General features: G+C 47.4%; 1 protein-coding gene across 4 annotated transcripts in view; it reads right to left on the bottom strand.

Moving 5' to 3' along the window:
• Positions 1–27,770, bottom strand: part of SNX15 (sorting nexin 15) — a 109,439-nt gene that overhangs the window by 67,777 nt on the left and 13,892 nt on the right. For all 4 annotated transcript variants that reach the window (XM_063944829.1, XM_063944827.1, XM_063944826.1 and 1 more), the window contains one exon: positions 18,826–18,861. In XM_063944829.1, the coding sequence (XP_063800899.1) occupies positions 18,826–18,861 (36 nt within the window). The remainder of the gene's footprint in view (positions 1–18,825; positions 18,862–27,770) is intronic.

The raw sequence follows: 27,770 nt of genomic DNA on the forward strand, positions 1-27,770 counted from the left end.
ATTTTCTGTCACAGCTCCGCTGGTCAGAACGGCTCCCAGGTCTCTCCCCTGCACTGCACTACAGAAACAGGGTAAAACAGAGAGGGGGGGCACATTAATGGCTATATATATATATATTAAAGCAGCTATAAGGGAGCACTTAATATAAGGATATCCCTTGTATATATAGCGCTTTGTGGTGTGTGCTGGCAGACTCTCCCTCTGTCTCCCCAAAAGGGCTAGTGGGTCCTGTCTTCATTAGAGCATTCCCTGTGAGTTTGCGGTGTGTGTCGGTACGTGGTGTCGACATGTATGAGGACGATATTGGTGTGGAGGCGGAGCAATTGCCAAATATGCAGATGTCACCCCCCAGGGGGTCGACACCAGAATGGATGCCTTTATTTGTGGAATTACGTGATGGTTTATCTTCCCTTAAACAGTCAGTGGAGGACATGAGGCGGCCGGACAATCAATTAATGCCTGTCCAGGCGCCTCAAACACCGTCAGGGGCTGTAAAACGCCCTTTGCCTCAGTCGGTCGACACAGACCCAGACACGGGCACTGATTCCAGTGACGACGGTAGAAATTCAAACGTATTTTCCAGTAGGGCCACACGTTATATGATTTTGGCAATGAAGGAGACGTTACATTTAACAGATACCGTAAAACAGGGTATTATGTATGGTGTGAAAAAACTACAAACAGTTTTTCCTGAATCAGAAGAATTAAATGACGTGTGTGATGAAGCGTGGGTTGCTCCTGATAAAAAGTTGATAATTTCAAAAAAGTTATTGGCATTATACCCTTTCCCGCCAGAGGTTAGGGCGCGCTGGGAAACACCCCCTAAGGTGGACAAGGCGCTCACACGCTTATCCAAACAAGTGGCGTTACCCTCTCCTGAGACGGCCGCACTTAAGGATCCATCAGATAGAAAGATGGAAGTTATTCAAAAGAATATATACACACATGCAGGTGTTATACTACGACCAGCTATAGCAACTGCCTGGATGTGCAGTGCTGGAGTAGTTTGGTCAGAATCCCTGATTGAAAATATTGATACCCTAGATAGGGACAATGTTTTACTGTCGTTAGAACAAATAAAGGATGCATTTATCTATATGCGTGATGCACAGAGGGATATTTGCACACTGGCATCTCGGGTGAGTGCTATGTCCATTTCAGCCAGAAGAGCCTTATGGACACGACAGTGGACAGGCGATGCGGATTCAAAACGTCACATGGAGGTTTTGCCGTATAAAGGGGAGGAGTTATTTGGAGTTGGTCTATCAGACTTGGTGGCCACGGCTACTGCCGGGAAATCCACTTTTTTACCTCAAGTCACTCCCCAACAGAGAAAGGCACCGACTTTTCAACCGCAGCCTTTTCGCTCCTACAAAAATAAGAGAGCAAAGGGCTTGTCGTACCTGCCACGAGGCAGAGGAAGAGGGAAGAGACACCAACAGGCAGCTCCTTCCCAGGAACAGAAGCCCTCCCCGGCTCCTGCAAAAACCTCAGCATGACGCTGGGGCCTCTCAAGCGGACTCGGGGACAGTGGGGGGCCGTCTCAAAAATTACAGCGCGCAGTGGGCTCACTCGCAGGTAGACCCCTGGATCCTGCAGATAATATCTCAGGGGTACAGGTTGGAATTAGAGACGGATCCTCCTCATCGTTTCCTGAAGTCTGCCTTACCAACCGTCTCTTCCGAAAGGGAGAGGGTGTTGGAAGCCATTCACAAGCTGTACGCTCAGCAGGTGATAGTCAAAGTACCCCTATTACAACAAGGAAAGGGGTATTATTCCACTCTATTTGTGGTACCGAAGCCGGATGGCTCGGTAAGGCCTATTCTAAATCTGAAGTCCTTGAACCTCTACATAAAAAAGTTCAAGTTCAAGATGGAGTCACTCAGAGCAGTGATAGCGAACCTGGAAGAAGGGGACTTTATGGTATCCTTGGACATCAAGGATGCGTATCTACACGTTCCGATTTACCCCGCACACCAGGGGTACCTCAGGTTCATTGTTCAAAACTGTCACTATCAGTTTCAGACGCTGCCGTTCGGATTGTCCACGGCGCCTCGGGTCTTTACCAAGGTAATGGCCGAGATGATGATTCTTCTTCGAAGAAAAGGCGTATTAGTTATCCCATACTTGGACGATCTCCTAATAAGGGCAAGGTCCAGAGAACAGCTGGAGACAGCTTTAGCACTATCTCAAGAGGTGCTAAGACAACACGGGTGGATTCTGAATATTCCAAAATCCCATTTAATCCCGACAACTCGTCTGCTGTTCCTAGGAATGATTCTGGACACGGTTCAGAAAAAGGTTTTCCTTCCAGAGGAAAAAGCCAAGGAGTTATCCGATCTGGTCAGGAACCTCCTAAAACCAGGAAAAGTGTCAGTACATCAATGCACAAGAGTCCTGGGAAAAATGGTGGCTTCTTACGAAGCAATTCCATTCGGCAGATTCCATGCAAGAATATTCCAAAGGGATCTGTTGGACAAATGGTCAGGGTCGCATCTGCAGATGCACCTGCGAATAACCCTGTCACCAAAGACAAGGGTGTCACTTCTGTGGTGGTTGCAGAAGGCTCACCTATTAGAAGGCCGCAGATTCGGCATTCAGGATTGGATCCTGGTGACCACGGACGCCAGCCTGAGAGGCTGGGGAGCAGTCACACAAGGAAGAAACTTCCAGGGAGTATGGACGAGTCTGGAAAAGTCTCTTCACATAAACATTCTGGAACTAAGAGCAATCTACAATGCTCTAAGCCAGGCGGAACTTCTCCTGCAAGGAAAGCCGGTGTTGATTCAGTCGGACAACATCACGGCGGTCGCCCATGTAAACAGGCAGGGCGGCACAAGAAGCAGGAGTGCAATGGCAGAAGCTGCCAAGATTCTTCGCTGGGCGGAGAATCACGTGATAGCACTGTCAGCAGTGTTCATCCCGGGCGTGGACAACTGGGAAGCAGACTTCCTCAGCAGACACGATCTTCATCCGGGAGAGTGGGGTCTACATCCAGAAGTCTTCAACATGTTAATAGACCGTTGGGAAAGACCAATTGTAGACATGATGGCGTCTCGCCTCAACAAGAAACTGGACAAATATTGCGCCAGGTCAAGAGATCCACAGGCAATAGCTGTGGACGCACTGGTAACTCCTTGGGTGTACCAGTCAGTGTATGTGTTTCCTCCTCTGCCGCTCATACCAAAGGTATTGAAGATCATACGGCAAAGAAGAGTAAGAACAATACTAGTGGTTCCGGATTGGCCGAGAAGGACTTGGTATCCGGAACTTCAAGAGATGCTCACGGACGAACCGTGGCCTCTACCTCTGAGAAGGGACCTGCTACAGCAGGGTCCCTGTCTTTTTCAAGACTTACCGCGGCTGCGTTTGACGGCATGGCGGTTGAACGCCAGATCCTAAAAGGGAAAGGCATTCCAGAAGAAGTCATTCCTACCTTGATTAAGGCACGGAAGGAAGTCACCGTGAAACATTATCACCGCATTTGGCGAAAATATGTAGCGTGGTGCGAGGATCGGTAGGTTCCGACGGAGGAATTCCAACTGGGTCGTTTCCTACATTTCCTGCAATCAGGATTATCTATGGGTCTCAAATTGGGATCCATTAAGGTTCAAATTTCGGCCCTGTCAATATTCTTCCAAAAAGAATTGGCCTCTGTCCCTGAGGTCCAGACTTTTGTCAAGGGAGTACTGCATATACAGCCTCCTGTGGTGCCTCCGGTGGCACCGTGGGATCTAAATGTAGTTTTAGATTTCCTCAAATCCCATTGGTTTGAACCATTGAAAAAGGTGGATTTGAAATATCTCACATTGAAAGTGACTATGTTACTAGCCCTGGCCTCTGCCAGGAGAGTATCTGAATTGGCGGCTTTATCTTATAAAAGTCCTTATCTAATCTTCCATTCGGATAGGGCAGAACTGCGGACTCGTCCGCATTTTCTCCCTAAAGTGGTATCAGCATTTCATCTGAACCAACCTATTGTGGTGCCTGCGGCCACTAGCGACTTGGAGGACTCCAAGTTGTTGGACGTTGTCAGAGCCTTAAAAATATACATTGCAAGGACGGCTGGAGTCAGAAAATCTGACTCGCTGTTTATATTGTATGCACCCAACAAGTTGGGCGCACCTGCTTCTAAGCAGTCGATTGCTCGTTGGATTTGTAACACAATTCAACTTGCACATTCTGTGGCAGGCCTGCCACAGCCTAAAACTGTAAAAGCCCACTCCACAAGGAAGGTGGGCTCATCTTGGGCGGCTGCCCGAGGGGTCTCGGCATTACAACTCTGCCGAGCAGCTACGTGGTCGGGGGAGAACACGTTTGTAAAATTTTACAAATTTGATACCCTGGCAAAGGAGGACCTGGAGTTCTCTCATTCGGTGCTGCAGAGTCATCCGCACTCTCCCGCCCGTTTGGGAGCTTTGGTATAATCCCCATGGTCCTTTCAGGAACCCCAGCATCCACTTAGGACGATAGAGAAAATAAGAATTTACTTACCGATAATTCTATTTCTCGGAGTCCGTAGTGGATGCTGGGCGCCCATCCCAAGTGCGGATTATCTGCAATACTTGTACATAGTTATTGTTAACTAATTCGGGTTATTGTTAAGGAGCCATCTTTAAGAGGCCCTTTCTGTTGTCATACTGTTAACTGGGTTTAGATCACAAGTTGTACGGTGTGATTGGTGTGGCTGGTATGAGTCTTACCCGGGATTCAAAATGCCTCCCTTATTGTGTATGCTCGTCCGGGCACAGTACCTAACTGGAGTCTGGAGGAGGGTCATGGGGGGAGGAGCCAGTGCACACCACCTGACCTAGTAAAGCTTTACTTTTTTGTGCCCTGTCTCCTGCGGAGCCGCTATTCCCCATGGTCCTTTCAGGAACCCCAGCATCCACTACGGACTCCGAGAAATAGAATTATCGGTAAGTAAATTCTTATTTTAAGACCCACTGGTTTTCAAATGAGGTTTCTTAGTAGAGTCTTTTTAAATTACGGTCTAAAGAATGTGAAAAGCAGAACTTAATCTTTCCAGTGAGACCAAATCTATTGTATTTTTCAGGTGCGCTTTATACAGACTGCTTTTTGTTCCATCAATGCTGCTTCCTATTTTCAGATAGAAAGCTTGTGTACAGGAAAGGGTATTAGCATGACGTCAAGAAACTAATCAATGCCACATAAGTACACCAAGATATATACAATAACAACTCTATATAGAGGAGCTTATGTAAATTAGGCGTGAGTGCATTTTATATTTCTTAATGCAAATTGTAATATTTTAAACTGCAAAAACTATTTTGCAACCATCCCTATGTAGATTTGCACAAGTTTTGCAACCACGCCTCTTTACGCTTAAAGTGGTGGAATATAGGACGAAGGGGTAGTTGAAGTATTGTCTACCCCATGCAGACCTCAATAATGGTTCATACACCAAAACTTCAGTGCAAATGAGCCAGCTGGCTTGGCAAGAAGCTCAAACAGACGTCATTTGTTGTAACTATTTTACACCCCTGACAAAGTCCTACAGTAGACGAAATGCATAGGGCCTGGACTGCTACAACTTCCCCTTCTGTATGTTGCTAGCATTGTATGGACTATGGACACTGGAATTACTTACTTGCTCTATCTCCTTGGATTTGCTACTTTTGGATCAATCCACCAAATCCTAAGGACTGCCTGTATACTGGCAATAGAGGCACATATAACCACCATTTCTATCTTTATTGTATGCTTTTGTTTTTACTTTGTTTTACGGTGTCTTGATAAATAAATGTATAATTCATATAACATATTACACATCGTGGATTTGTCTCTTACACCCACTCGAACTGCTGTGAAGCTGATCCATTTGTGAGGTGGGGTGATAAGCTTTAAAGATTATTTTTTTTAGGGTACACACATTGGCACTTTTTCAGCACGCCAGCACATCATAGTATCACACCCCTCTCTCTTGCCCTAATAGGTATTTGGCATTATTACACTATTGTGATTCTCATTGTTTAATGGAATACCCTCTACTATGAGTGAATGACCTACCATCCACTAAGTGGTTATCACACGTGGGTGTCCGCTGACTGACACTGGAAGGGAGAAGGCCCTATTATCAACAGATGGCGCTATTATCAACAGATAAACTGACGTTAGCATATTTCTGGTATGCATGCACTACTTGCACTGTTTTTCTTCACAATAGTAACCTAAGGCTACAACATTATTAGGTGCCTGTTTCATCTCGCTCTTTTCAAAGATTCCTAATTGCCTGTCAGGTGGCGTATCACTTGCAGGTGCTCGACCCCTTGTGCAAAATAATGTCAAACAGTTAGCACTTAGATCATAGACTGTTTCCATGTTGTTGCCTCACACGGATGCTATTAGAAGTGTGGTTACTGACATCTATTCAAATTTTTTATTTGCAATCAGTCCATGGCAGGGAAGCAGATTGCCATTTGATTTTTTAAAGGGATGTTTACAAAGAGGTTTGTATTTTATTGAATTTAAAGATGTTTTCCGGTATGTAATCAAATGCATTTTACACAGTAAATGCGACTACGTATTTTAATAGCACAGACCACACCGTAGGCATTCAAGTAGCCGGCTGCCTAAACCCAACCCCCCATTCCCACAGCCTAACCCTCCCATGCAGTGTATCTTTCAGGCGTGGCTGTGGATAAGCGTTTGGGATCTTGGCTGTCGGAATTCCGGTGCCGGGCTGGAGACCTCATTCGGCATGCTGGGGTTGGCATTCCGAATAGTGTCGGGATTCCAGCGCGGGATTTTGACTACCGGAATCCCGTCATCAGCATATGGAACAGAGTTGTGGGTTAAAATCTTGGAGCCGGACAAGACGCTTGATAATAATTTGTAAACAAAAACATTTTTAGAGGCAAATAATCCTTTTAGAACTGACAACAATAGAAATAATGCTAATACAACCATACTAGACATACAGTACATGCTGAAGAGAATAAAAGGAGAGAAGGAGGGGAAAGGGGGAGAAGGGGAGCATATGAGGAAAAACTGACTGAAACCTGAAAAAGGCACCATCATGGATATACACAAAAACATCATCTTTTTTATGATTGGGAAGTCATTAGAGATTACCCAAGATCCATACCAGCTTGGATCCTGGAATCAGAATTTAAATTTGTGATTTTGTTTCCAAAGGCAAAGTATCTATAAAGCTCTCCCACACTTCAAAGGATTGGACTAAAGAGTTTATGAAGGGAAAACTCCAATCAATACATGTAAATATGTAGAACAATTTTTCATGAAGAAGCGCTAAGGATTGAGTGCTAACATGAATCCTCTGCTGCAATATGCACTACTTTGCTACTGCAGAGATTACGTCTTACTGCCCAGTGTAGTCCTAGATAGTGTGGAAGGAATCCACGGACTAGCCCACTCTGAAGATTGGGGGAGAAAATTTAGGAGGTGTTCTAAAGCATGCCATTTAACTTGGAGCCAAAAATTCTTGATGAGTGGACAATTCAAAAGACAATGGTATAAAGTAAGGATGAACATAGGAAGCCTATCATCAAATGATGGCTGAATATTTCAATGCAATGGTAAATGACCATAAAGAATCCAATAGAAAAAAAAATAAGAATTTACTCACCGGTAATTCTATTTCTCGTAGTCCGTAGTGGATGCTGGGACTCCGTAAGGACCATGGGGAATAGCGGCTCCGCAGGAGACTGGGCACAACTATAAAGAAAGCTTTAGGTCTAACTGGTGTGCACTGGCTCCTCCCACCATGACCCTCCTCCAGACCTCAGTTAGGACACTGTGCCCGGAAGAGCTGACACAAGAAGGAAGGATTTTGAATCCCGGGTAAGACTCATACCAGCCACACCAATCACACCGTATAACTCGTGATACAATACCCAGTTAACAGTATGATAACAACTGAGCCTCTCAACAGATGGCTCAACAATAACCCTGTAGTTAAACTATATACAAGTATTGCAGACAATCCACACTTGGGATGGGCGCCCAGCATCCACTACGGACTACGAGAAATAGAATTACCGGTGAGTAAATTCTTATTTTCTCTGACGTCCTAAGTGGATGCTGGGACTCCGTAAGGACCATGGGGATTATACCAAAGCTCCCAAACGGGCGGGAGAGTGCGGATGACTCTGCAGCACCGAATGGGCAAACTCTAGGTCCTCCTCAGCCAGGGTGTCAAACTTGTAGAATTTTGCAAATGTGTTTGACCCCGACCAAGTAGCTGCTCGGCAAAGTTGTAGAGCTGAGACCCCTCGGGCAGCCGCCCAAGAAGAGCCCACCTTCCTCGTGGAATGGGCTTTCACTGATTTAGGATGCGGCAGTCCAGCCGCAGAATGTGCAAGCTGAATCGTACTACAGATCCAGCGAGCAATAGTCTGCTTTGAAGCAGGTGCACCCAACTTGTTGGGCGCATACAGGATAAATAGCGAGTCAGTTTTCCTGACTCCAGCCGTCCTGGAAACATATATTTTCAGGGCCCTGACTACGTCCAACAACTTGGAAACCTCCAAGTCTTTTGTAGCCGCAGGCACCACAATAGGTTGGTTCAGATGAAACGCTGATACCACTTTAGGGAGAAACTGGGGACGAGTCCTCAATTCTGCCCTATCCATATGGAAAATCAGATAAGGGCTTTTACATGACAAAGCTGCCAACTCTGATAGACGCCTGGCCGAAGCCAAGGCCAACAACATGACCACTTTCCACGTGAGATATTTCAAATCCACGGTTTTCAGTGGCTCAAACTAATGTGACTTTAGGAAATCCAACACCACGTTGAGATCCCAAGGTGCCACTGGAGGCACAAAAGGCGGCTGAATATGCAGCACTCCCTTAACAAAAGTCTGAACTTCAGGAAGTGAAGCCAGTTCTCTCTGGAAGAAAAATCGATAGAGCCGAAATCTGGACCTTAATGGAACCCAATTTAAGGCCCATAGTCACCCCTGACTGTAGGAAGTGCAGGAAACGGCCCAGCTGAAATTCCTCCGTTGGGGCTTTCCTGGCCTCACACCACGCAACATAGTTTCGCCATATGCGGTGATAATGGTTTGCGGTTACTTCTTTCCTAGCCTTAATCAGCGTAGGAATGACTTCCTCCGGAATGCCCTTTTCCTTCAGGATCCGGTGTTCAACCGCAGCCGCGGTAAGTCTTGGAACAGACAGGGCCCCTGCAGCAGCAGGTCTTGTCTGAGCGGTAGAGGCCATGGGTCCTCTGAGATCATTTCTTGAAGTTCCGGGTACCAAGCCCTTCTTGGCCAATCCGGAACAATGAGTATAGTTCTTACTCCTCTTCTCCGTATTATCCTCAGTACCTTTGGTATGAGAGGAAGAGGAGGGAAGACATAAACCGACCGGTACACCCACGGTGTCACTAGAGCGTCCACAGCTATCGCCTGCGGGTCTCTTAACCTGGCGCAATACTTTTCTAGCTTTTTGTTTAGGCGGAATGCCATCATGTCCACCTGTGGCCTTTCCCAACGGTTTACAATCATTTGGAAGACTTCTGGATGAAGTCCCCACTCTCCCGGGTGGAGGTCGTACCTGCTGAGGAAGTCTGCTTCCCAGTTGTCCACTCCCGGAATGAACACTGCTGACAGTGCTAACACGTGATTATCCGCCCATCGGAGAATCCTTGTGGCTTCTGCCATCGCCGTCCTGCTTCTCGTGCCGCCCTGTCGGTTTACATGGGCGACCGCCGTGATGTTGTCTGACTGGATCAGTACCGGCTGGTTTTGAAGCAGGGGTTTTACCTGACTTAGGGCATTGTAAATGGCCCTTAGTTCCAGAATATTTATGTGCAGGGAAGTCTCCTGACTTGACCATAGTCCTTGGAAGTTTCTTCCCTGTGTGACTGCCCCCCAGCCTCGAAGGCTGGCATCCGTGGTCACCAGGACCCAGTCCTGTATGCCGAATCTGCGGCCCTCTTGAAGATGAGCACTCTGCAGCCACCACAGCAGAGACACCCTTGTCCTTGGAGACAGGGTTATCAGACGATGCATCTGAAGATGCAATCCGGACCACTTGTCTAACAGGTCCCACTGAAAGGTTCTTGCATGAAACCTGCCGAATGGAATCGCTTCGTAGGAAGCTACCATTTTTCCCTGGATCCGCGTGCAGTGATGCACCGACACCTGTTTTGGTTTTAGGAGGCCTCTGACTAGAGATGACAGCTCCTTGGCCTACTCCTCCGGGAGAAACACTTTTTTCTGTTCTGTGTCCAGAACCATCCCCAGGAACAGTAGACGTGTCGTAGGGACCAGCTATGACTTTGGAATGTTTAGAATCCAGCCGTGCTGTTGTAGCACTTCCCGAGATAGTGCTACCCCGACCAACAACTGCTCTCTGGACCTCGCCTTTATCAGGAGATCGTCCAAGTACGGGATAATTAAAACTCCCTTCTTTCGAAGGAGTATCATCATTTCGGCCATTACCTTGGTAAAGACCCTCGGAGCCGTGGATAGACCGAACGGCAACGTCTGGAATTGGTAATGACAATCCTGTACCACAAATCTGAGGTACTCCTGGTGAGGATGGTAAATGGGGACATGCAGGTAAGCATCCTTGATGTCCAGTGATACCATCTATTCCCCCTCGTCCAGGCTTGCAATAACCGCCCTGAGCGATTCCATCTTGAACTTGAATTATTTTATATATGTGTTCAAGGATTTCAAATTTAAAATGGGTCTCACCGAACCGTCCGGTTTCGGTACCACAAACATTGTGGAATAGTAACCCCTTCCTTGTTGAAGTAGGGGCACCTTTACTATCACTTGTTGTGAATACAGCTTGTGAATTGCCTGTAACACTGCCTCCCTGCCTGAGGGAGTGGTTGGCAAGGCAGATTTGAGGAAACGGCGGGGAGGAGACGTCTCGAATTCCAGCTTGTATCCCTGAGATACTATCTGAAAAATCCAGGGATCCACCCGTGAGCGAGCCCACTGATTGCTGAAATATTTGAGACGGGCCCCCACCATACCTGGCTCCGCCTGTGGAGCCCCAGCGTCATGCTGTGGACTTAGAGGAAGCGGGGGAGGACTTTTGCTCCTGGGAACTGGCTGTATGCTGCAGCTTCTTTCCCCTACCTCTGTCTCTGGGCAGAAAGGACGCGCCTTTAACCCGCTTGCCCCTATTGGGCCGAAAGGACTGTACCTGATAATACGGTGCTTTCTTTGGTTGTGAGGGAACATGGGGTAAAAATGTAGACTTCCCAGCTGTTGCTGTGGAAACGAGGTCCGAGAGACCATCCCCGAACAACTCCTCACCCTTATAAGGCAGAACTTCCATGTGTCGTTTGGAATCTGCATCTCCTGTCCACTGCCGAGTCCATAACCCTCTCCTGGCAGAAATGGACATTGCACTAATTTTGGATGCCAGCCGGCAAATATCCCTCTGTGCATCTCTTCGTGCTTCTGGCTCTGTAAGGGGGACGGCGGCGCGGCTCCGGGAACGAACACCAAGGTTGGGTCCTGCGGTCGATCCCTCTGGAGCGAATGGTGTCCAGTAGCCTAAGAAGCCCAAACTACCACCTGTTAGGTAGGTTCGCTTCTTCTCCCCTTAGTCCCTCGCTGCAGTGAGTCTGTTGCCAGCAGATCTCACTGTAAAATAAAAAACCTAAATATACTTTCTTTCTAGGAGCTCAGGAGAGCCCCTAGTGTGCATCCAGCTCAGCCGGGCACAAGATTCTAACTGGAGGAGGGACATGGTGGGAGGAGCCACTGCACACCAGTTAGACCTAAAGCTTTCTTTATAGTTGTGCCCAGTCTCCTGCAGAGCCGCTATTCCCCATGGTCCTTACGGAGTCCTAGCATCCACTTAGGACGTCAGAGAAATCATATGATTTGCGCATGCGCAAAATAAACCCCCATTTAACTTGGAGCCAAAAATTCTTGATGAGTGGACAATTCAAAAGACAATGGTATAAAGTAAGGATGAACATAGGAAGCCTATCATCAAATGATGGCCGAATATTTCAATGCAATGGTAAAATGACCATAAAGAATCCAATAGAAAAAAAATCATATGATTTGCGCATGCGCAAAATAAACCCGTTTGTGCATGTGCATACCTCTGCAGCGCAGCCACGCATGTGCAAAACATTTGCAGTGTGGCCAGCCAGGGCTGTGACTGGCGACGGGACCATCGGGACACCATCAAATGTTTACCATTCGATGGCAGCAAATATCAGAATGCCAACATCGAATGGTAATACCACTGCCATCGCAGCGAAACCGTCAGTGGTTGTGAACCATCGCAATGCGATGTCCATCCCTAGTGTAAAGTGGCATCAGGGCACATAGGAGGACTGCGAGAAGGAGAAAGATAACCCTTATAATACACATGGAAGTGAATTTCCTGATACATACCTGCTAAAGAGGACAAGTAGAGGAGTTGGCCATAGCACTAATCACATTCCAGCTATCTAGTACATTCTTTAAAATGACAGCTAGACTTTCAACTCCTTTAGAAGGTTTCTAGTAATCATTTCGCTAGGACCAGATCGGAGACATGCCTGAATGATGCCACTGATAGGCTGCACTTTTATGAATATTTATTTGACGCACAAAATGGCTGCCTCCAGTGTGTTTCAGTACACTTGAAAATAGTTGATAAATTTACTTTCTCTGACGTCCTAGTGGATGCTGGGAACTCCGTAAGGACCATGGGGAATAGCGGCTCCGCAGGAGACTGGGCACAACTAAAAGAAAGCTTTTAGACTACCTGGTGTGCACTGGCTCCTCCCACTATGACCCTCCTCCAAGCCTCAGTTAGATTTCTGTGCCCGGCCGAGCTGGATGCACACTAGAGGCTCTCCTGAGCTCCTAGAAAGAAAGTTTATTTTAGGGTTTTTATTTTACAGTGAGACCTGCTGGCAACAGGCTCACTGCATCGAGGGACTAAGGGGAGAAGAAGCGAACCTACCTGCTTGCAGCTAGCTTGGGCTTCTTAGGCTACTGGACACCATTAGCTCCAGAGGGATCGACCGCATGGAACTGGCCTTGGTGTTCGTTCCCGGAGCCGCGCCGCCGTCCCCCTTACAGAGCCAGAAGCAAGAAGAGGTCCGGAAAATCGGCGGCAGAAGACATCAGTCTTCACCAAGGTAGCGCACAGCACTGCAGCTGTGCGCCATTGCTCCTCATACACACTTCACACTCCGGTCACTGAGGGTGCAGGGCGCTGGGGGGGGGGGCGCCCTGAGCAGCAATAAAAACACCTTGGCTGGCAAATATATCACAATACATAGCCCCAGAGGCTATATATGTGATAAATATCCCTGCCAGAATCCATAAAAAAGCAGGAGAAAAGTCCGCGAAAAAGGGGCGGAGCTATCTCCCTCAGCACACTGGCACCATTTTCTCTTCACAGTGCAGCTGGAAGACAGCTCCCCAGGCTCTCCCCTGTAGTTTGCAGGCTCAAAGGGTTAAAAAGAGGGGGGGGGGGGGGGGGCACTAAATTTAGGCGCAATATTGTATATACAAGCAGCTATTGGGAAAAATTCACTCAATATAGTGTTAATCCCTAAATTATATAGCGCTCTGGTGTGTGCTGGCATACTCTCTCTCTGTCTCCCCAAAGGGCTGTGTGGGGTCCTGTCCTCAGTCAGAGCATTCCCTGTGTGTGTGTGCGGTGTGTCGGTACGGCTGTGTCGACACGTTTGATGAGGAGGCTTATGTGGTGGCAGAGCAGATGCCGATAAATGTGATGTCGCCCCCTGTGGGGCCGACACCAGAGTGGATGGATAGGTGGAAGGTATAAACCGACAGTGTCAATTCCTTACATAAAAGGCTGGATGACGTAACAGCTGTGGGACAGCCGGCTTCTCAGCCGCGCCTGCCCAGGCGTCTCAAAAGTCATCAGGGGCTCAAAAAACGCCCGCTCCCTCAGATGGCAGACACAGATGTCGACACGGAGTCTGACTCCAGTGTCGACGAGGTTGAGACATATGCACAATCCACTAGGAACATCCGTTACATGATCCCGGCAATAAAAAATGTGTTACACATTTCTGACATTAACCCAAGTACCACTAAAAAAGGGATTTATGTGTGGGGAGAAAAAGCAGGCAGTGTTTTGTTCCCCCATCAAATGAGTGAATGAAGTGTGAAAAAGCGTGGGTTCCCCCGATAAGAAACTGGTAATTTCTAAAAAGTTACTGATGGCGTAACCCTTTCCCGCCAGAGGATAAGTTACGCTGGGAGATATCCCCTAGGGTGGATAAAGCGCTCACACGTTTGTCAAAAAAGGTGGCACTGCCGTCTTAGGATACGGCCACTTTGAAGGTACCTGCTGATAAAAAGCAGGAGGCTATCCTGAAGTCTGTATTTACACACTCAGGTACTAGACTGAGACCTGCAGATAGTGCTGCTGCAGCGTGGTCTGTGACCCTGTCAAACAGGGATACTATTTTGCGAACATAAGAGCATATTAAAGACGTCATCTTATATATGAGGGATGCACAGAGGGATATTTTGCCGGCTGGCATCCAGAATTAATGCAATGTCCATTCTGTCAGGAGGGTATTAGAGACCCGACACTGGACAGGTGATGCTGACTTTAAAAGGCACATAGAGCCTTATAAGGGGGAGGAATTGTTTGGGGATGGTCTCTGAGACCTCGTATCCACAGCAACAGCTGGGAAGAAAATTTTTTACCTCAGGTTTCCTCACAGCCTAAGAAAGTACTGCATTATCAGGTACGGTCCTTTCGGCTTCAGAAAAGCAAGCGGGTCAAAGGCGCTTCCTTTCTGCACAGAGACGAGGGAAGAGGGAAAAAGCTGCACCAGTCAGCCAGTTCCCAGAATCAAAATTCTTCCCCCGCTTCCTCTGAGTCCACCGCATGACGCGGGGGCTCTACAGGCGTAGCCAGTTACGGTGGGGGGCCGCCTCAAAAATTTCAGCGATCAGTGGGCTCGCTCACAGGTGGATCCCTGGATCCTTCAAGTAGTATCTCAGGGGTACAAGCTGGAATTCGAGGCGTCTCCCCCCCGCCGTTTCCTCAAATCTGCCTTGCCGACAACTCCCTCAGGCAGGGAGGCTGTGCTAGAGGCAATTCACAAGCTGTATTCCCAGCAGGTGATAGTCAAGGTGCCCCTACTTCAACAAGGACGGGGTTACTATTCCACACTGTTTGTGGTACCGAAACCGGACGGTTCGGTGAGACCCATGTTAAATTTGAAATCCTTGAACACATACATAAAAAAATTCAAGTTCAAGATGGAATCGCTCAGGGCGGTTATTGCAAGCCTGGAGGACGGGGATTACATGGTATCCCTGGACATCAAGGATGCTTACCTACATGTCCCCATTTACCATCCGCACCAGGAGTACCTCAAATTTGTGGTACAGGATTGCCATTACCAATTCCAAACACTGCCGTTTGGACTGTCCACGGCACCGAGGGTCTTTACCAAGGTAATGGCAGAAATGATGATACTCCTTCGAAAAAAGGGAGTTTTAATTATCCCGTACTTGGACGATCTCCTTATAAAGGCGAGGTCCAAGGAGCAGTTGTTGGTCGGAGTAGCACTATCTCGGGAAGTGCTACAACAGCACGGATGGATTCTATACATTCCAAAGTCACAGCTGGTTCCTACCACACGCCTACTGTTCCTGGGGATGGTTCTGGACACAGAACAGAAAAAAGTATTTCTCCCGCAGGAGAAAGCCAAGGAGCTGTCATCTCTAGTCAGAGACCTCCTGAAACCAAAACAGGTATCGGTGCATCACTGCACACGAGTCCTGGGAAAAATGATAGCTTCTTACGAAGCAGAATTCCATTCGGCAGGTTCCATGCAAGAACCTTTCAGTGGAACCTCTTGGACAAGTGGTCGGGATCGCATCTTCAGATGCATCGGCTGATACCCTGGTCCTTGGAGACAGGGTTATCTCTACTGTGGTGGCTGCAGAGTGCTCATCTTCAAGAGGGCCGCAGATTCGGCATACAGGACTGGGTCCTGGTAACCACGGATGCCAGCCTTCGAGGCTGGGGGGCAGTCACACAGGGAAGAAATTTCCAAGGACTTTGGTCAAGTCAGGAGTCGCCCCTACACATAAATATTCTGGAGCTGAGGGTCATTTACAATGCCCTAAGTCTGGCAAGGCCTCTGCTTCAAAACCAGCCGGTACTGATCCAATCAGACAACATCACGGCAGTCGCCCATGTAAACCGACAGGGCGGCACAAGAAGCAGGATGGCGATGGCAGAAGCCACAAGGATTCTCCGATGGGCGGAAAATCACGTCTTAGCACTGTCAGCAGTAAAAATAGATATGTATGAGTTCTGGCGCAATGAAGTTAGCAGCCCAATCCTAACCTTCCTATGATCCGCCCAAATCCAGATCACACAAGAAACAAGTGAAAAAACAATAAATGGAAGGAAGATCAAAGGCGCTACTTTACAAAGAAGTAATATATCAAAAAGAAAAATATAATATACATCACATGCAATCTTCGTAGTCCTTCATTAATTTCTTTCTATTGTTCCAATGATTACCGGATGTCTACATGCAAAAAAACAAAATTGAACAACAAATGTATAGTAATGTTTGTAATAAGGTCAATTTCTGTGAGTTCTCCAGCAAAACAGAACCCTATGTTGTGAAGATTTCTTGATAGTAGGCAAGGATAGTTCTCACCACCAGCAGTCAGCAGTGTTCATTCCGAGAGTGGTCAACTGGGAAGCAGACTTCCTCAGCAGATACGACCTACACCCGGGAGAGTGGGGACTTCATCCAGAAGTCTTCCAACTGTTGGTAAACTGTTGGGAAAGACCACAGGTGGACATGATGGCGTCCCGCCTAAACAAAAAACTAGATATTGCGCCAGGTCAAGGGACCCTCAGGCGATAGCTGTGAACGCTCTAGTGACACCGTGGGTGTACCAGTCGGTTTATGTATTCCCTCCTCTGCCTCTCATACCAAAAGGTACTGAGAATAATAAGAAGACGAGGAGTAAGAACGGTACTCTTGGTTCCGGATGGGCCAAGAAGAGCTTGGTACCCAGAACTTCAAGAAATGATATCAGAGGACCCATGGCCTCTACCGCTTAGACAGGATCTGCTACAGCAGGGGCTCTGTCTGTTCCAAGACTTACCGCGGCTGCGTTTGACGGCATGGCGGTTGAATTCCGGATCCTAAAGGAAAAGGGCATTCCGGAGGAAGTCATTCCTACGCTGATAAAAGCCAGGAAAGAAGTAACCGCAAACCATTATCACCGTATTTGGTGAAAATATGTTGCGTGGTGTGAGGCCAGGAAGGCCCCAACAGAGGAATTTCAGCTGGGTCGTTTTCTGCACTTCCTACAGTCAGGAGTGACTATGGGCCTAAACTTGGGTTCCATTAAGGTCCAGATTTCGGCTCTGTCGATTTTCTTCCAGAAAGAACTGGCTTCACTGCCTGGAGTTCAGACATTTGTAAAGGGAGTGCTACATATTCAGCCCCCTTTTGTGCCTCCTGTGGCACCTTGGGATCTCAACGTGGTGTTGAGTTTCCTAAAATCACATTGGTTTGAGCCACTTAAAACTGTGGATTTGAAATATCTCACGTGGAAAGTGGTCATGTTATTGGCCTTGGCTTCGGCCAGGCGTGTGTCAGAATTGGCGGCTTTGTCATGTAAAAGCCCTTATCTGATTTTCCATATGGATAGGGCAGAATTGAGGACTCGTCCCCAGTTTCTCCCTAAGGTGGTATCAGCTTTTCACTTAAACCAACCTATTGTAGTGCCTGCGGCTACTAGGGACTTGGAAGATTCCAAGTTACTGGACGTAGTCAGGGCCTTAAAAATTTATATTTCCAGGACGGCTTGAGTCAGGAAAATTGACTCGCTTTTTATCCTGTAGGCACCCAACAAAATAGGTGCCCCTGCTTCTAAGCAGACTATTGCTCGCTGAATTTGTAGCACAATTCAGCTGGAGCATTCTGCGGCTGGATTGCCGCATCCTAAATCAGTAAAAGCCCATTCCACGAGGAAAGTGGGCTCATCTTGGGCGGCTGCCCGAGGGGTCTCGGCTTTACAACTTTGCCGAGCTGCAACTTGGTCAGGGGCAAACACGTTTGCAAAATTCTACAAATTTGATACCCTGGCTAAGGAGGACCTTGAGTTCTCTCATTCGGTGCTGCAGAGTCATCCGCACTCTCCCGCCCGTTTGGGAGCTTTGGTATAATCCCCATGGTCCTTACGGAGTTCCCAGCATCCACTAGGACGTCAGAGAAAATAAGATTTTACTCACCGGTAAATCTATTTCTCGTAGTCCGTAGTGGATGCTGGGCGCCCATCCCAAGTGCGGATTGTCTGCAATACTTGTATGTAGTTATTGCCTAACTAAGGGTTATTGTTGAGCCATCTGTTGAGAGGCTCAGTTATATTTCATACTGTTAACTGGGTATAGTATCACAAGTTATACGGTGTGATTGGTGTGGCTGGTATGAGTCTTACCCGGGATTCAAAATCCTTCCTTATTGTGTCAGCTCTTCCGGGCACAGTATCCTAACTGAGGCTCGGAGGAGGGTCATAGTGGGAGGAGCCAGTGCACACCAGGTAGTCTAAAAGCTTTCTTTTAGTTGTGCCCAGTCTCCTGCGGAGCCGCTATTCCCCATGGTCCTTACGGAGTTCCCAGCATCCACTACGGACTACGAGAAATAGATTTACCGGTGAGTAAAATCTTATTTTGCTACATAAACTAAAAGTTACAAATCTTGGGTTATGTCTCAATATGAGCAAAACATTGGAATGTATTTTTTCTTTTTACATTAATCCGTCACTATTACTTGGCTTTAAGCAGCAGCTTTAAGCACCAACTTTATATAAAACATATTAATGATAAAATTACCTCTTTAACATCCTGGGGGTTCTTCTTTGGTATAAACTGCAGAAAAAAATAAAAATAAAAACACAGTATATCAATAGACTCAATTAACAAGAAAACCAATAAAACGAAAACATTATCAAAATTACTTTTAGTTTGGCCAAATGGCACCTTATTTAATATACAGTATCAAACCATAGTCTTTTAATTTAAACCATTGAATTGACACGACCATCTTTGTGATAGGGTCTTGGGCAGCGAAACTGTGCATTAATTTATCATAAAAAGAAACTCCTTAATTCAAGGGCGATATAAAGAAAAACACACACACACCTGCATATAAAAAAAGGGGGGGGGAAATGTGTTTCAGTGAGAATGTAATAGAATCACTTTCTGAATGTCATCTTAAAGATAATAGTTTGTATCAATTGTCAGTATAGCTGACAGCTTCCACAAAATAAAAGTTTATTTGCCACTGCTGCAGTAACCTGGCTTACTGCTGGGTCTACTGAAGTCGTGGCTCAGTGTAAAAGGGTTCTTCAAACATAACCCGGGTCGAGTGACCTGGGAATCCGATGACCCTGGTTGCTTAAAAGCTGCTGATTGGCTGTGTATAGATGTGTCCTCTTACATCTTTGCTTCAAGCGCTACAAGTCACATAATGTGTGAGTGCTGTGTGACTCGGTAGCGCTGAGCATCTTTTTTGCGGTTTTCCCATAAAATGTGTCTTGTTCACAAAGTAATGCAATAAGACGCACAAGCGGCTTCTGCTGATTAAAATGACATGCAACATACCTATATTCTGTGTGTAACTGTGCATACAAAATGCTAAGCTACAGTGTTTTTCTGGAAAACACTAACGTGGCATTTCGGATGCAGAAAAAAAAAAATGCAAAAATAGACGCTCTGCGCCACCGAGTCCCGCCACGGCATGGCGCAACTTCAAAGGCTGTTTAGGGTGACTGCAGCAAGGATGTAAGAGGACATATCTGCATGCAGAGGTCCTCCTCAAGGGAGTGTCTGTGAGTGACAAGCTGGACAGCCATGCAGTTCAGTGCAACAGGGGATGAACCGGAAATAACCTGGGTCCAAGGTGCATTGTAAACAGTCTGGCCCATCTGACCTGAATTTTTGGTTGAAAAGTGATATTAGTGATCTCTAGCACTACAATAACATAATCCAACAGACTACTGGATCGGCCAGCTTGCCCAGCATCTATCACCCCTCACCTAAAAAAAAAATGTACTCTTATAATGTCTTAGTTGCTAAGGACGAGTGATACGCATTTGAAGCACAGCAGATGTTCAAATGGTGATGGAAACTTACCTTAGAGTCCCCATCCCTACTCTGTTCTAATTTGCTGGCATTAAATCCATGTTTTTCCATTACCTTAGGCTAACAGATCCTGGTTTCCTTGTATAAAGCGGATTAGCTCTGCTGCCTGCTAGAAGCCGTTATAGTTGAATTAATTAAAAAAATAAGATTTTAAACCTACCGGTAAATCTTTTTCTCCTAGTCCGTAGAGGATGCTGGGGACTCCGTAAGGACCATGGGGTATAGACGGGCTCCGCAGGAGACATGGGCACTCTAAAGACTTTAGATGGGTGTGCACTGGCTCCTCACTCTATGTCCCTCCTCCAGACCTCAGTTAGAGAACTGTGCCCAGAGGAGACGGACAGTACGAGGAAAGGATTTTTGTTAATCTAAGGGCAAGATACATACCAGCCCACACCATCCACACTGTACAACTAGGAACATACGAACCAGTTAACAGTATGAAACAAAACAGCATCAGCCAGAGACTGATCAAAACTGTAACATAACCCTTATGTAAGCAATAACTATATACAAGTCTTGCAGAATTCAGTCCGCACTGGGACGGGCGCCTAGCATCCTCTACGGACTAGGAGAAAAAGATTTACCAGTAGGTTTAAAATCTTATTTTCTCTTACGTCCTAGAGGATGCTGGGGACTCCGTAAGGACCATAGGGATTATACCAAAGCTCCAGACCGTGCGGGAGGGTGCGGATGACTCTGCAGCACCGATTGAGCAAACATGAGGTCCTCCTCAGCCAAGGTATCAAACTTGTAGAATTTAGCAAAAAAGTGTTTGAACCCAACCAAGTAGCCGCTCGGCAAAGTTGCAATGCCGAGACACCTCGGGCAGCCGCCCAAGAAGAGCCCACCTTCCTAGTGGAAAGAGCCTTTACCAAATTTGGTACCGGCAATCCAGCCGTAGAATGAGCCTGCTGGATCATGTTACAGATCCAGCAAGCAATAGTCTGCTTAGAAGCAGGAGCGCCAACTTTCCGAACTCGAGCCGTCCTGGATACATACATTTTTAAGGCCCTGACTACATCAAGGGACTTGGAATCCTCTAAGTCCCCCGTAGCCACAGGCACCACAATAGGTTGGTTCATATGAAATTATGAAACCACCTTAAGCAGAAATTGAGGACAAGTTCTCAACTCTGCTCGATCCACATGGAAAATCAGATATGGGCTCTTGTGAGACAGCCGCCAATTCGGACACCCGCCTTGCAGATGCCAAGGCCAGCAACATGACCACTTTCCAAGTGAGAAATTTTAATTCAACAGTTTGAAGAGGTTCAAACCAGTGTGATTTTAGGAACTGTAACACCACGTTAAGGTCCCATGGTGCAACTGGGGGCACAAAAGGAGGCTGGATGTGCAGTACTCCCTTCACAAAAGTTTGGACTTCCGGGAGAGAAGCCAATTCCTTCTGAAAGAATATTGATAAGGCCGAAATCTGTACCTTAATGGAGCCTAACTTTAGGCCCATATCCACTCCTGTTTGTAGAAAGTGGAGAAAACGGCCCAGGTGGAAATCTTCCGTAGGAGCATTCTTGGCTTCACACCAAGATACATACTTCCTCCAGATACGGTGATAGTGTTTCGCCGTCACCTCCTTCTTAGCCTTTATCAGAGTAGGGATGACTTCCTCCGGAATACCTTTCCCAGCTAGGATTCGGTGTTCAACTACCATGCCGTCAAACATAACCGCGGTAAGTCTTGGAACACGCAGGGCCCCTGCTGCAACAGGTCCTCCCCGAGAGGAAGAGGCCATGGATCTTCTGTGAGCATGTCCTGAAGATCTGAATACCAGGCCCTTCGAGGCCAATCTGGAACAATGAGTATTTTCTGCACTCTTTTTCGTCTTATGATTTCCAATATTTTTGAGATGAGAGGAAGAGGAGGGAACACATAGACCGACTGGAACACCCATGGTGTCACCAGGGCGTCTACTGCTACTGCCTAAGGGTCCCTTGACCTGGCACAATATCTCCGAAGCTTCTTGTTGAGGCGTGACGCCATCATGTCTACTTGAGGAATTCCCCAACGACTTGTTATCTCTGCAAAAACTTCTTGATGAAGTCCCCACTCTCCTGGATGGAGATCGTGTCTGCTGAGGAAGTCTGCTTCCCAGTTGTCCACTCCCGGAATGAAGACTGCTGACAGAGAGCTTACGTGATTTTCCGCCCAGCGAAGAATCCTGGTTGCTTCCACCATTGCCACTCTGCTCCTTGTCCCGCCTTGGTGGTTTACATGAGCCACGGCTGTGACGTTGTCTGATTGAATCAGCACCGGTAGGCCGCGAAGAAGATTCACCGCTTGTCGTAGGTCGTTGTATATGGCCCTCAATTCCAGTACGTTGATGTGTAGACAAGCCTCCTGGCTTGACCATAGTCCCTGAAAATTTCTTCCTTGTGTGACTGCTCCCCAACCACGGAGGCTCGCGTCCGTTGTCACCAGAACCCAGTCTTGAATGCCGAACCTGCGACCCTCGAGAAGGTGAGTACTCTGCAGCCACCACAGGAGAGACACACCCTGGCCCTGGGGGACAGGCTTATTTTCTGATGTATTTGTAGATGGGACCCCGACCACTTGTCCAGAAGGTCCCACTAAAACGTCCTTGCATGGAACCTGCCGAAGGGGATGCCTCGTAGGTCGCCACCATTTTTCCCAGTACTCGAGTGCATTGATGGACTGACACTCTTTTTGGTTTTAGCAGGTCTCTGACCATGTTCTGGAGTTCCTGGGCTTTTTCCATTGGGAGAAAAACCCTCTTCTGTTCCGTGTCCAGAATCATGCCTAAGAAAGATAGCCGATAGTCGTTGGAATCAACTGTGACTTTGGTAGATTTAGAATCCAGCCATGCTGCTGCAGCACTCTCAGGGAGAGCGACATGCTTTTCAGTAACTGATCTCTCGATCTCGCTTTTATCAGGAGATCGTTCAAGTACGGGATAATTGCCAGCGCAGCAGCACCATCATTTCCGCCATTACCTTGGTGAAAATCCTCGGGGCCGTGGAGAGCCCAAACGGCAACGTCTGAAACTGGTAATGACAGTCCTGTACAGCGAATCTCAGGTACGCCTGATGAGGGGGATATATGGGGACATGAAGGTATGCATCCTTTATGTCTAGAGACACCATAAAATCCCCCCCTTCCAGGCTGGAGATAACTGCTTGGAGCGATTCCAACTTGAACTTTTTCAAGTACAGGTTTAGGGATTTTAGATTCAGAATGGGTCTGACCGAGCCATCCGGTTTCTTGACCACAAACAGAGTTGAATAGTACCCCTTCCCCTGTTGGACTAGGGGAACCTTGATAATCACTTGCTGTTGACACAGTGTTTGAATTGCAGCTAAAACTATCTCCCTCTCTGGGGGAGAAGCTGGTAAAGCCGATTTGAAAAATCGGCGAGGAGGCACCTCTTCGAATTCCAGCTTGTAGCCTTGGGATACAATTTCCATAGCCCAAGGATCCACGTCTGACTGAACCCAGACCTGGCTGAAGAGCCGAAGACGTGCCCCCACCGGCGCGGACTCCCGCAGCGGAGCCCCAGCGTAATGCGGTGGATTTAGTAGAAGCCGGGGAGGACTTCTGCTTCTGGGAACTAGCCGTAGCAGGCACTCTTTTCCCTCTACCTTTACCTCTGGCGAGGAAGGAAGAGCCCCGACCTCTTCTGGACTTATGCGACCGAAAGGACTGCATCTGATATTGTGGTGTTTTCTTTTGCTGTGGGGGAACATAAGGTAAAAAAGTAGATTTACCCGCAGTAGCTGTGGAAACCAGGTCCGCGAGACCCTCCCCAAATAAAACCTCACCCTTGTAAGGCAAAACTTCCATATGTCTCTTTGAGTCGGCATCACCCGTCCATTGGCGGGTCCACAGGGCTCGCCTAGCAGAAATTGCCATGGCGTTGGCTCTTGAACCTAACAGCCCCACGTCTCTCGCAGCGTCTCTCATATATAAGGCTGCATCTTTAATGTGACCCAAGGTCAATAAAATGCTATCCCTATCTAGGGTATCAATGTCAGATGACAAGTTATCTGCCCATGCTGCTACTGCGCTACATACCCAAGCCGACGCTATTGCCGGTCTGAGCAAGGCACCCGTATGTGCATAAATTGATTTTAAGGTAGTTTCCTGTCTGCGATCAGCAGGATCCTTGAGGGCTGCCGTGTCTGGAGATGGTAGCGCCACCTTTTTGGACAAGCGCGTCAAAGCCTTGTCCACCCTGGGCGAGGATTCCCACTGTAAACTGTCCAGTGCGGGGAAAGGATACGCCATAAGAATTCTCTTGGGAATCTGCAGTTTCTTGTCTGGAGTTTCCCAAGCCTTTTCAAATAACGCGTTCAGCTCATGAGATGGGGGAAAGGTTACCTCAGGTTTCTTTTCCTTAAACATGCATACCCTAGTGTCAGGGACAGAGGGGTCATCTGTGATATGCAAAACATCTTTTATTGCAATAATCATATAATGAATACTTTTGGCCACCCTTGGGTGTAACCTCGCATCATCGTAGTCGACATTGGAGTCAGAATCCGTGTCGGTATCTGTGTCTGCTACTTGGGACAGGGGACGTTTCTGAGACCCTGGAGGGCCCTGTGATACAGCCAAAGCCATGGATTGACTCCCTGTTTTTTCTCTGGACTCTGCTTTGTCCATTCTCCTATGTAATAAAGACACATTTGCATTTAAAACATTCCACATATCCAACCAATCAGGTGTCGGCGTCGCCTGCTTTACCTCCTCCTTAGATGAGCCTTCCGCTTCAGACATGCCGACACACACGTACCGACACCCCCGCACACTCAGGGATATATATATATATATATATATATATATATATATATATATATATATATATATCCCTGAGTGGAGAGACAGAGAGAGAGTATGCCAGCACACACCCAGCGCCACCGGACACTGGAATGAAATCCCAGTCAGTACAGCTCTTTTATATAAATATACTCAAATAAATGTGCCCCCCCCCCCCCTTTTTTGCCCTCTGTACATGTGTTCAGCAGGGGAGAGTCCGGGGAGCCAGCTTCTCTGCAGCGTGCTGTGGAGAAAATGGCGCTGGTTAGTGCTGTGGGATCAAGCTCCACCCCCTCAACGACGGGCTTCGGTCCCTCTCAAATACTTATACTGGCGGGGTTTTTTGCAATATACAGCCTCCGCAGTATATACCTATGCCAGTGCCCCTAGAGGTTTCATAATTGCTGCCCAGGGCGCCCCCCTGCGCCCTGCACCCATACAGTGCCACCAGTGTGTGTGTAAATGCGGGAGCAATGGCGCGCAGCATTACCGCTGCGCGGTGCCTCAATGAAGATCTGAAGTCTTCAGCCGCCTTTGAAGTCTTCTTTCTTCTCATACTCACCCGGCTTCTATCGTCCGGCTCTGTGAGGAGGACGGCGGCGCGGCTCCGGGACGAACGGCGAGGGTGAGACCTGCGTTCCGACTCCCTCTGGAGCTAATGATGTCCTGTAGCCTAAGAAGCAGAGCCTATCAGTATAGTAGGTCTGCTTCTCTCCCCTCTGTCCCACGATGCAGGGAGCCTGTTGCCAGCAGTGCTCCCTGAAAATAAAAAACCTCTCAAAAGTCTTTTACAGACAAACTCAGTAGAGCTCACCTGCAGTGCACCCAGTCTCCTCTGGGCACAGGATCTAACTGAGGTCTGGAGGAGGGGCATAAAGGGAGGAGCCAGTGCACACCCATCTAAAGTCTTTAGAGTGCCCATGTCTCCTGCGGAGCCAGTCTATACCCCATGGTCCTTACGGAGTCCCCAGCATCCTCTAGGACGTAAGAGAAAGTATGTGGTATGTCATTCACTTTGCTACATACAGTATCTCCCCACCTAGTGTCACCCTACAGGGGGGTACACACGGAGCGATTTTTGCTTGATTTCTAAGCAATCTGACTAGATTGCTTAGAAAAGAAGCATACATCGCTCGGTGTGTATGCCCCATAGCGATAGCAATGTGCGGCCATGCGCGCCGATATCGCTGACACTAGATTGTGTCTACATGTCAGGTCGCTCACTTCACCGCTGTGTGAAGTGAGCGGCCCCCCCTCCTACGCTCCCGCTGTTGAGCGGGGGGAGAGATGTGTGCTGAGCGGTCTGTGCTAGATCACTCAGCACACATCGCCCCGTGTGTACCCCCCTTGCCACGTTGCACAGATTCCACAAGGAGAGCACTCATTATTTTCATTCTTTTATATAATAAAACCACTAAACTGGTGCACCAATTAACAGAAGATAAGGCACCTAGCCTCCAGCATACCATTCTAACCACTTGGTCTCTTTGACTCAAAACCAAACCTATTGGGATTCTCAGGTTCCCTGACGCCTCTAACCATCTTGCCAGTGCTTCAGTAGATTACCATGAGACAGCTGTTAATTTTCCTCAGATAACTTACTCCAACTATAGGCTCTGTTATCTCTTAAGGCTCTTACAAGAGAGCAAAAAATTTGCCATTTTTGTGGAAACCAAGAACCATGCCGGCCAAACTTGGACGAATTTTTAAAGGGGCCCCTTTAAAAAAAAGTTCTGCTCACATATTTTGTCTTCCAAAAGAAGTTTCCCCTATAAATAAAATTTGCCTTTTCTAGTACCATCAGAACATCCAGTTGTGGAATCATTATTTGTTTTAGCCACTCTCCTTATAAGATACTAACTCAGTACAACAGACCAATTGACCTATAAAATACATGGAATTCCTAGCAGTCTATTCATTATTTTGGAAAGCTGCATTTACGAGGGGTGTGCAATAAGTTTCCGGAAGTGCAATGCGTAGGTAGAGTAGACACAATCTGACGGTCTGGTTGTGAACTACAATCTCAGAGCAAAATTCTTATAAAATTTCAGGCACAAAAACGTACATAAGCAGCACTGCACAACAGAGTCAGCATGTTCACTTCCTTCACCAACTCATTATAGAGCTCAGCAGAGGCCACTGGATCGTCTATGACTACGGGCCTGTGTCAGAGTTTCTGGTAACTGGAGTAGTGTTCTGATGGAAGCTATGTGGCCTGATATTGGGGGTCATTCCGAGTTGTTCGCTCGCAAGTGAATTTTAGCAGATTTGCTCATGCTAAGCCGCCGCCTACTGGGAGTGAATCTTAGCATCTTAAAATTGCGAACGATGTATTTGCAATATTGCGATTACACACCTCGTAGCAGTTTCTGAGTAGCTCCAGACTTACTCGGCATCTGCGATCAGTTCAGTGCTTGTCGTTCCTGGTTTGACGTCACAAACACACCCAGCGTTCGCCCAGACACTCCCCCGTTTCTCCAGCCACTCCTGCGTTTTTTCCGGAAACGGTAGCGTTTTTTCCCACACGCCCATAAAACGGCCTGTTTCCGCCCAGTAACACCCATTTCCTGTCAATCACATTACGATCGCCAGAACGATGAAAATGCCGTGAGTAAAATTCCTAAGTGCATAGCAAATTTACTTGGCGCAGTCGCAGTGCGGACATTGCGCATGCGCATTAAGCGGAAAATCGCTGCGATGCGAAGATTTTTACCGAGCGAACAACTCGGAATGACCCCCATAGTTCCTTCTCATAGAATTGGAAGAAGCTCTATCCTCAGAGTCAGAAAGTTATGGAAACTAGCACAAGGTAGTTGACTTCACCCAGAGCAGGGGCGCAGA

This window comes from Pseudophryne corroboree, chromosome 11, assembly GCF_028390025.1.
Source record: "Pseudophryne corroboree isolate aPseCor3 chromosome 11, aPseCor3.hap2, whole genome shotgun sequence".
NCBI classification, from domain to species: Eukaryota; Metazoa; Chordata; class Amphibia; order Anura; family Myobatrachidae; genus Pseudophryne; species Pseudophryne corroboree.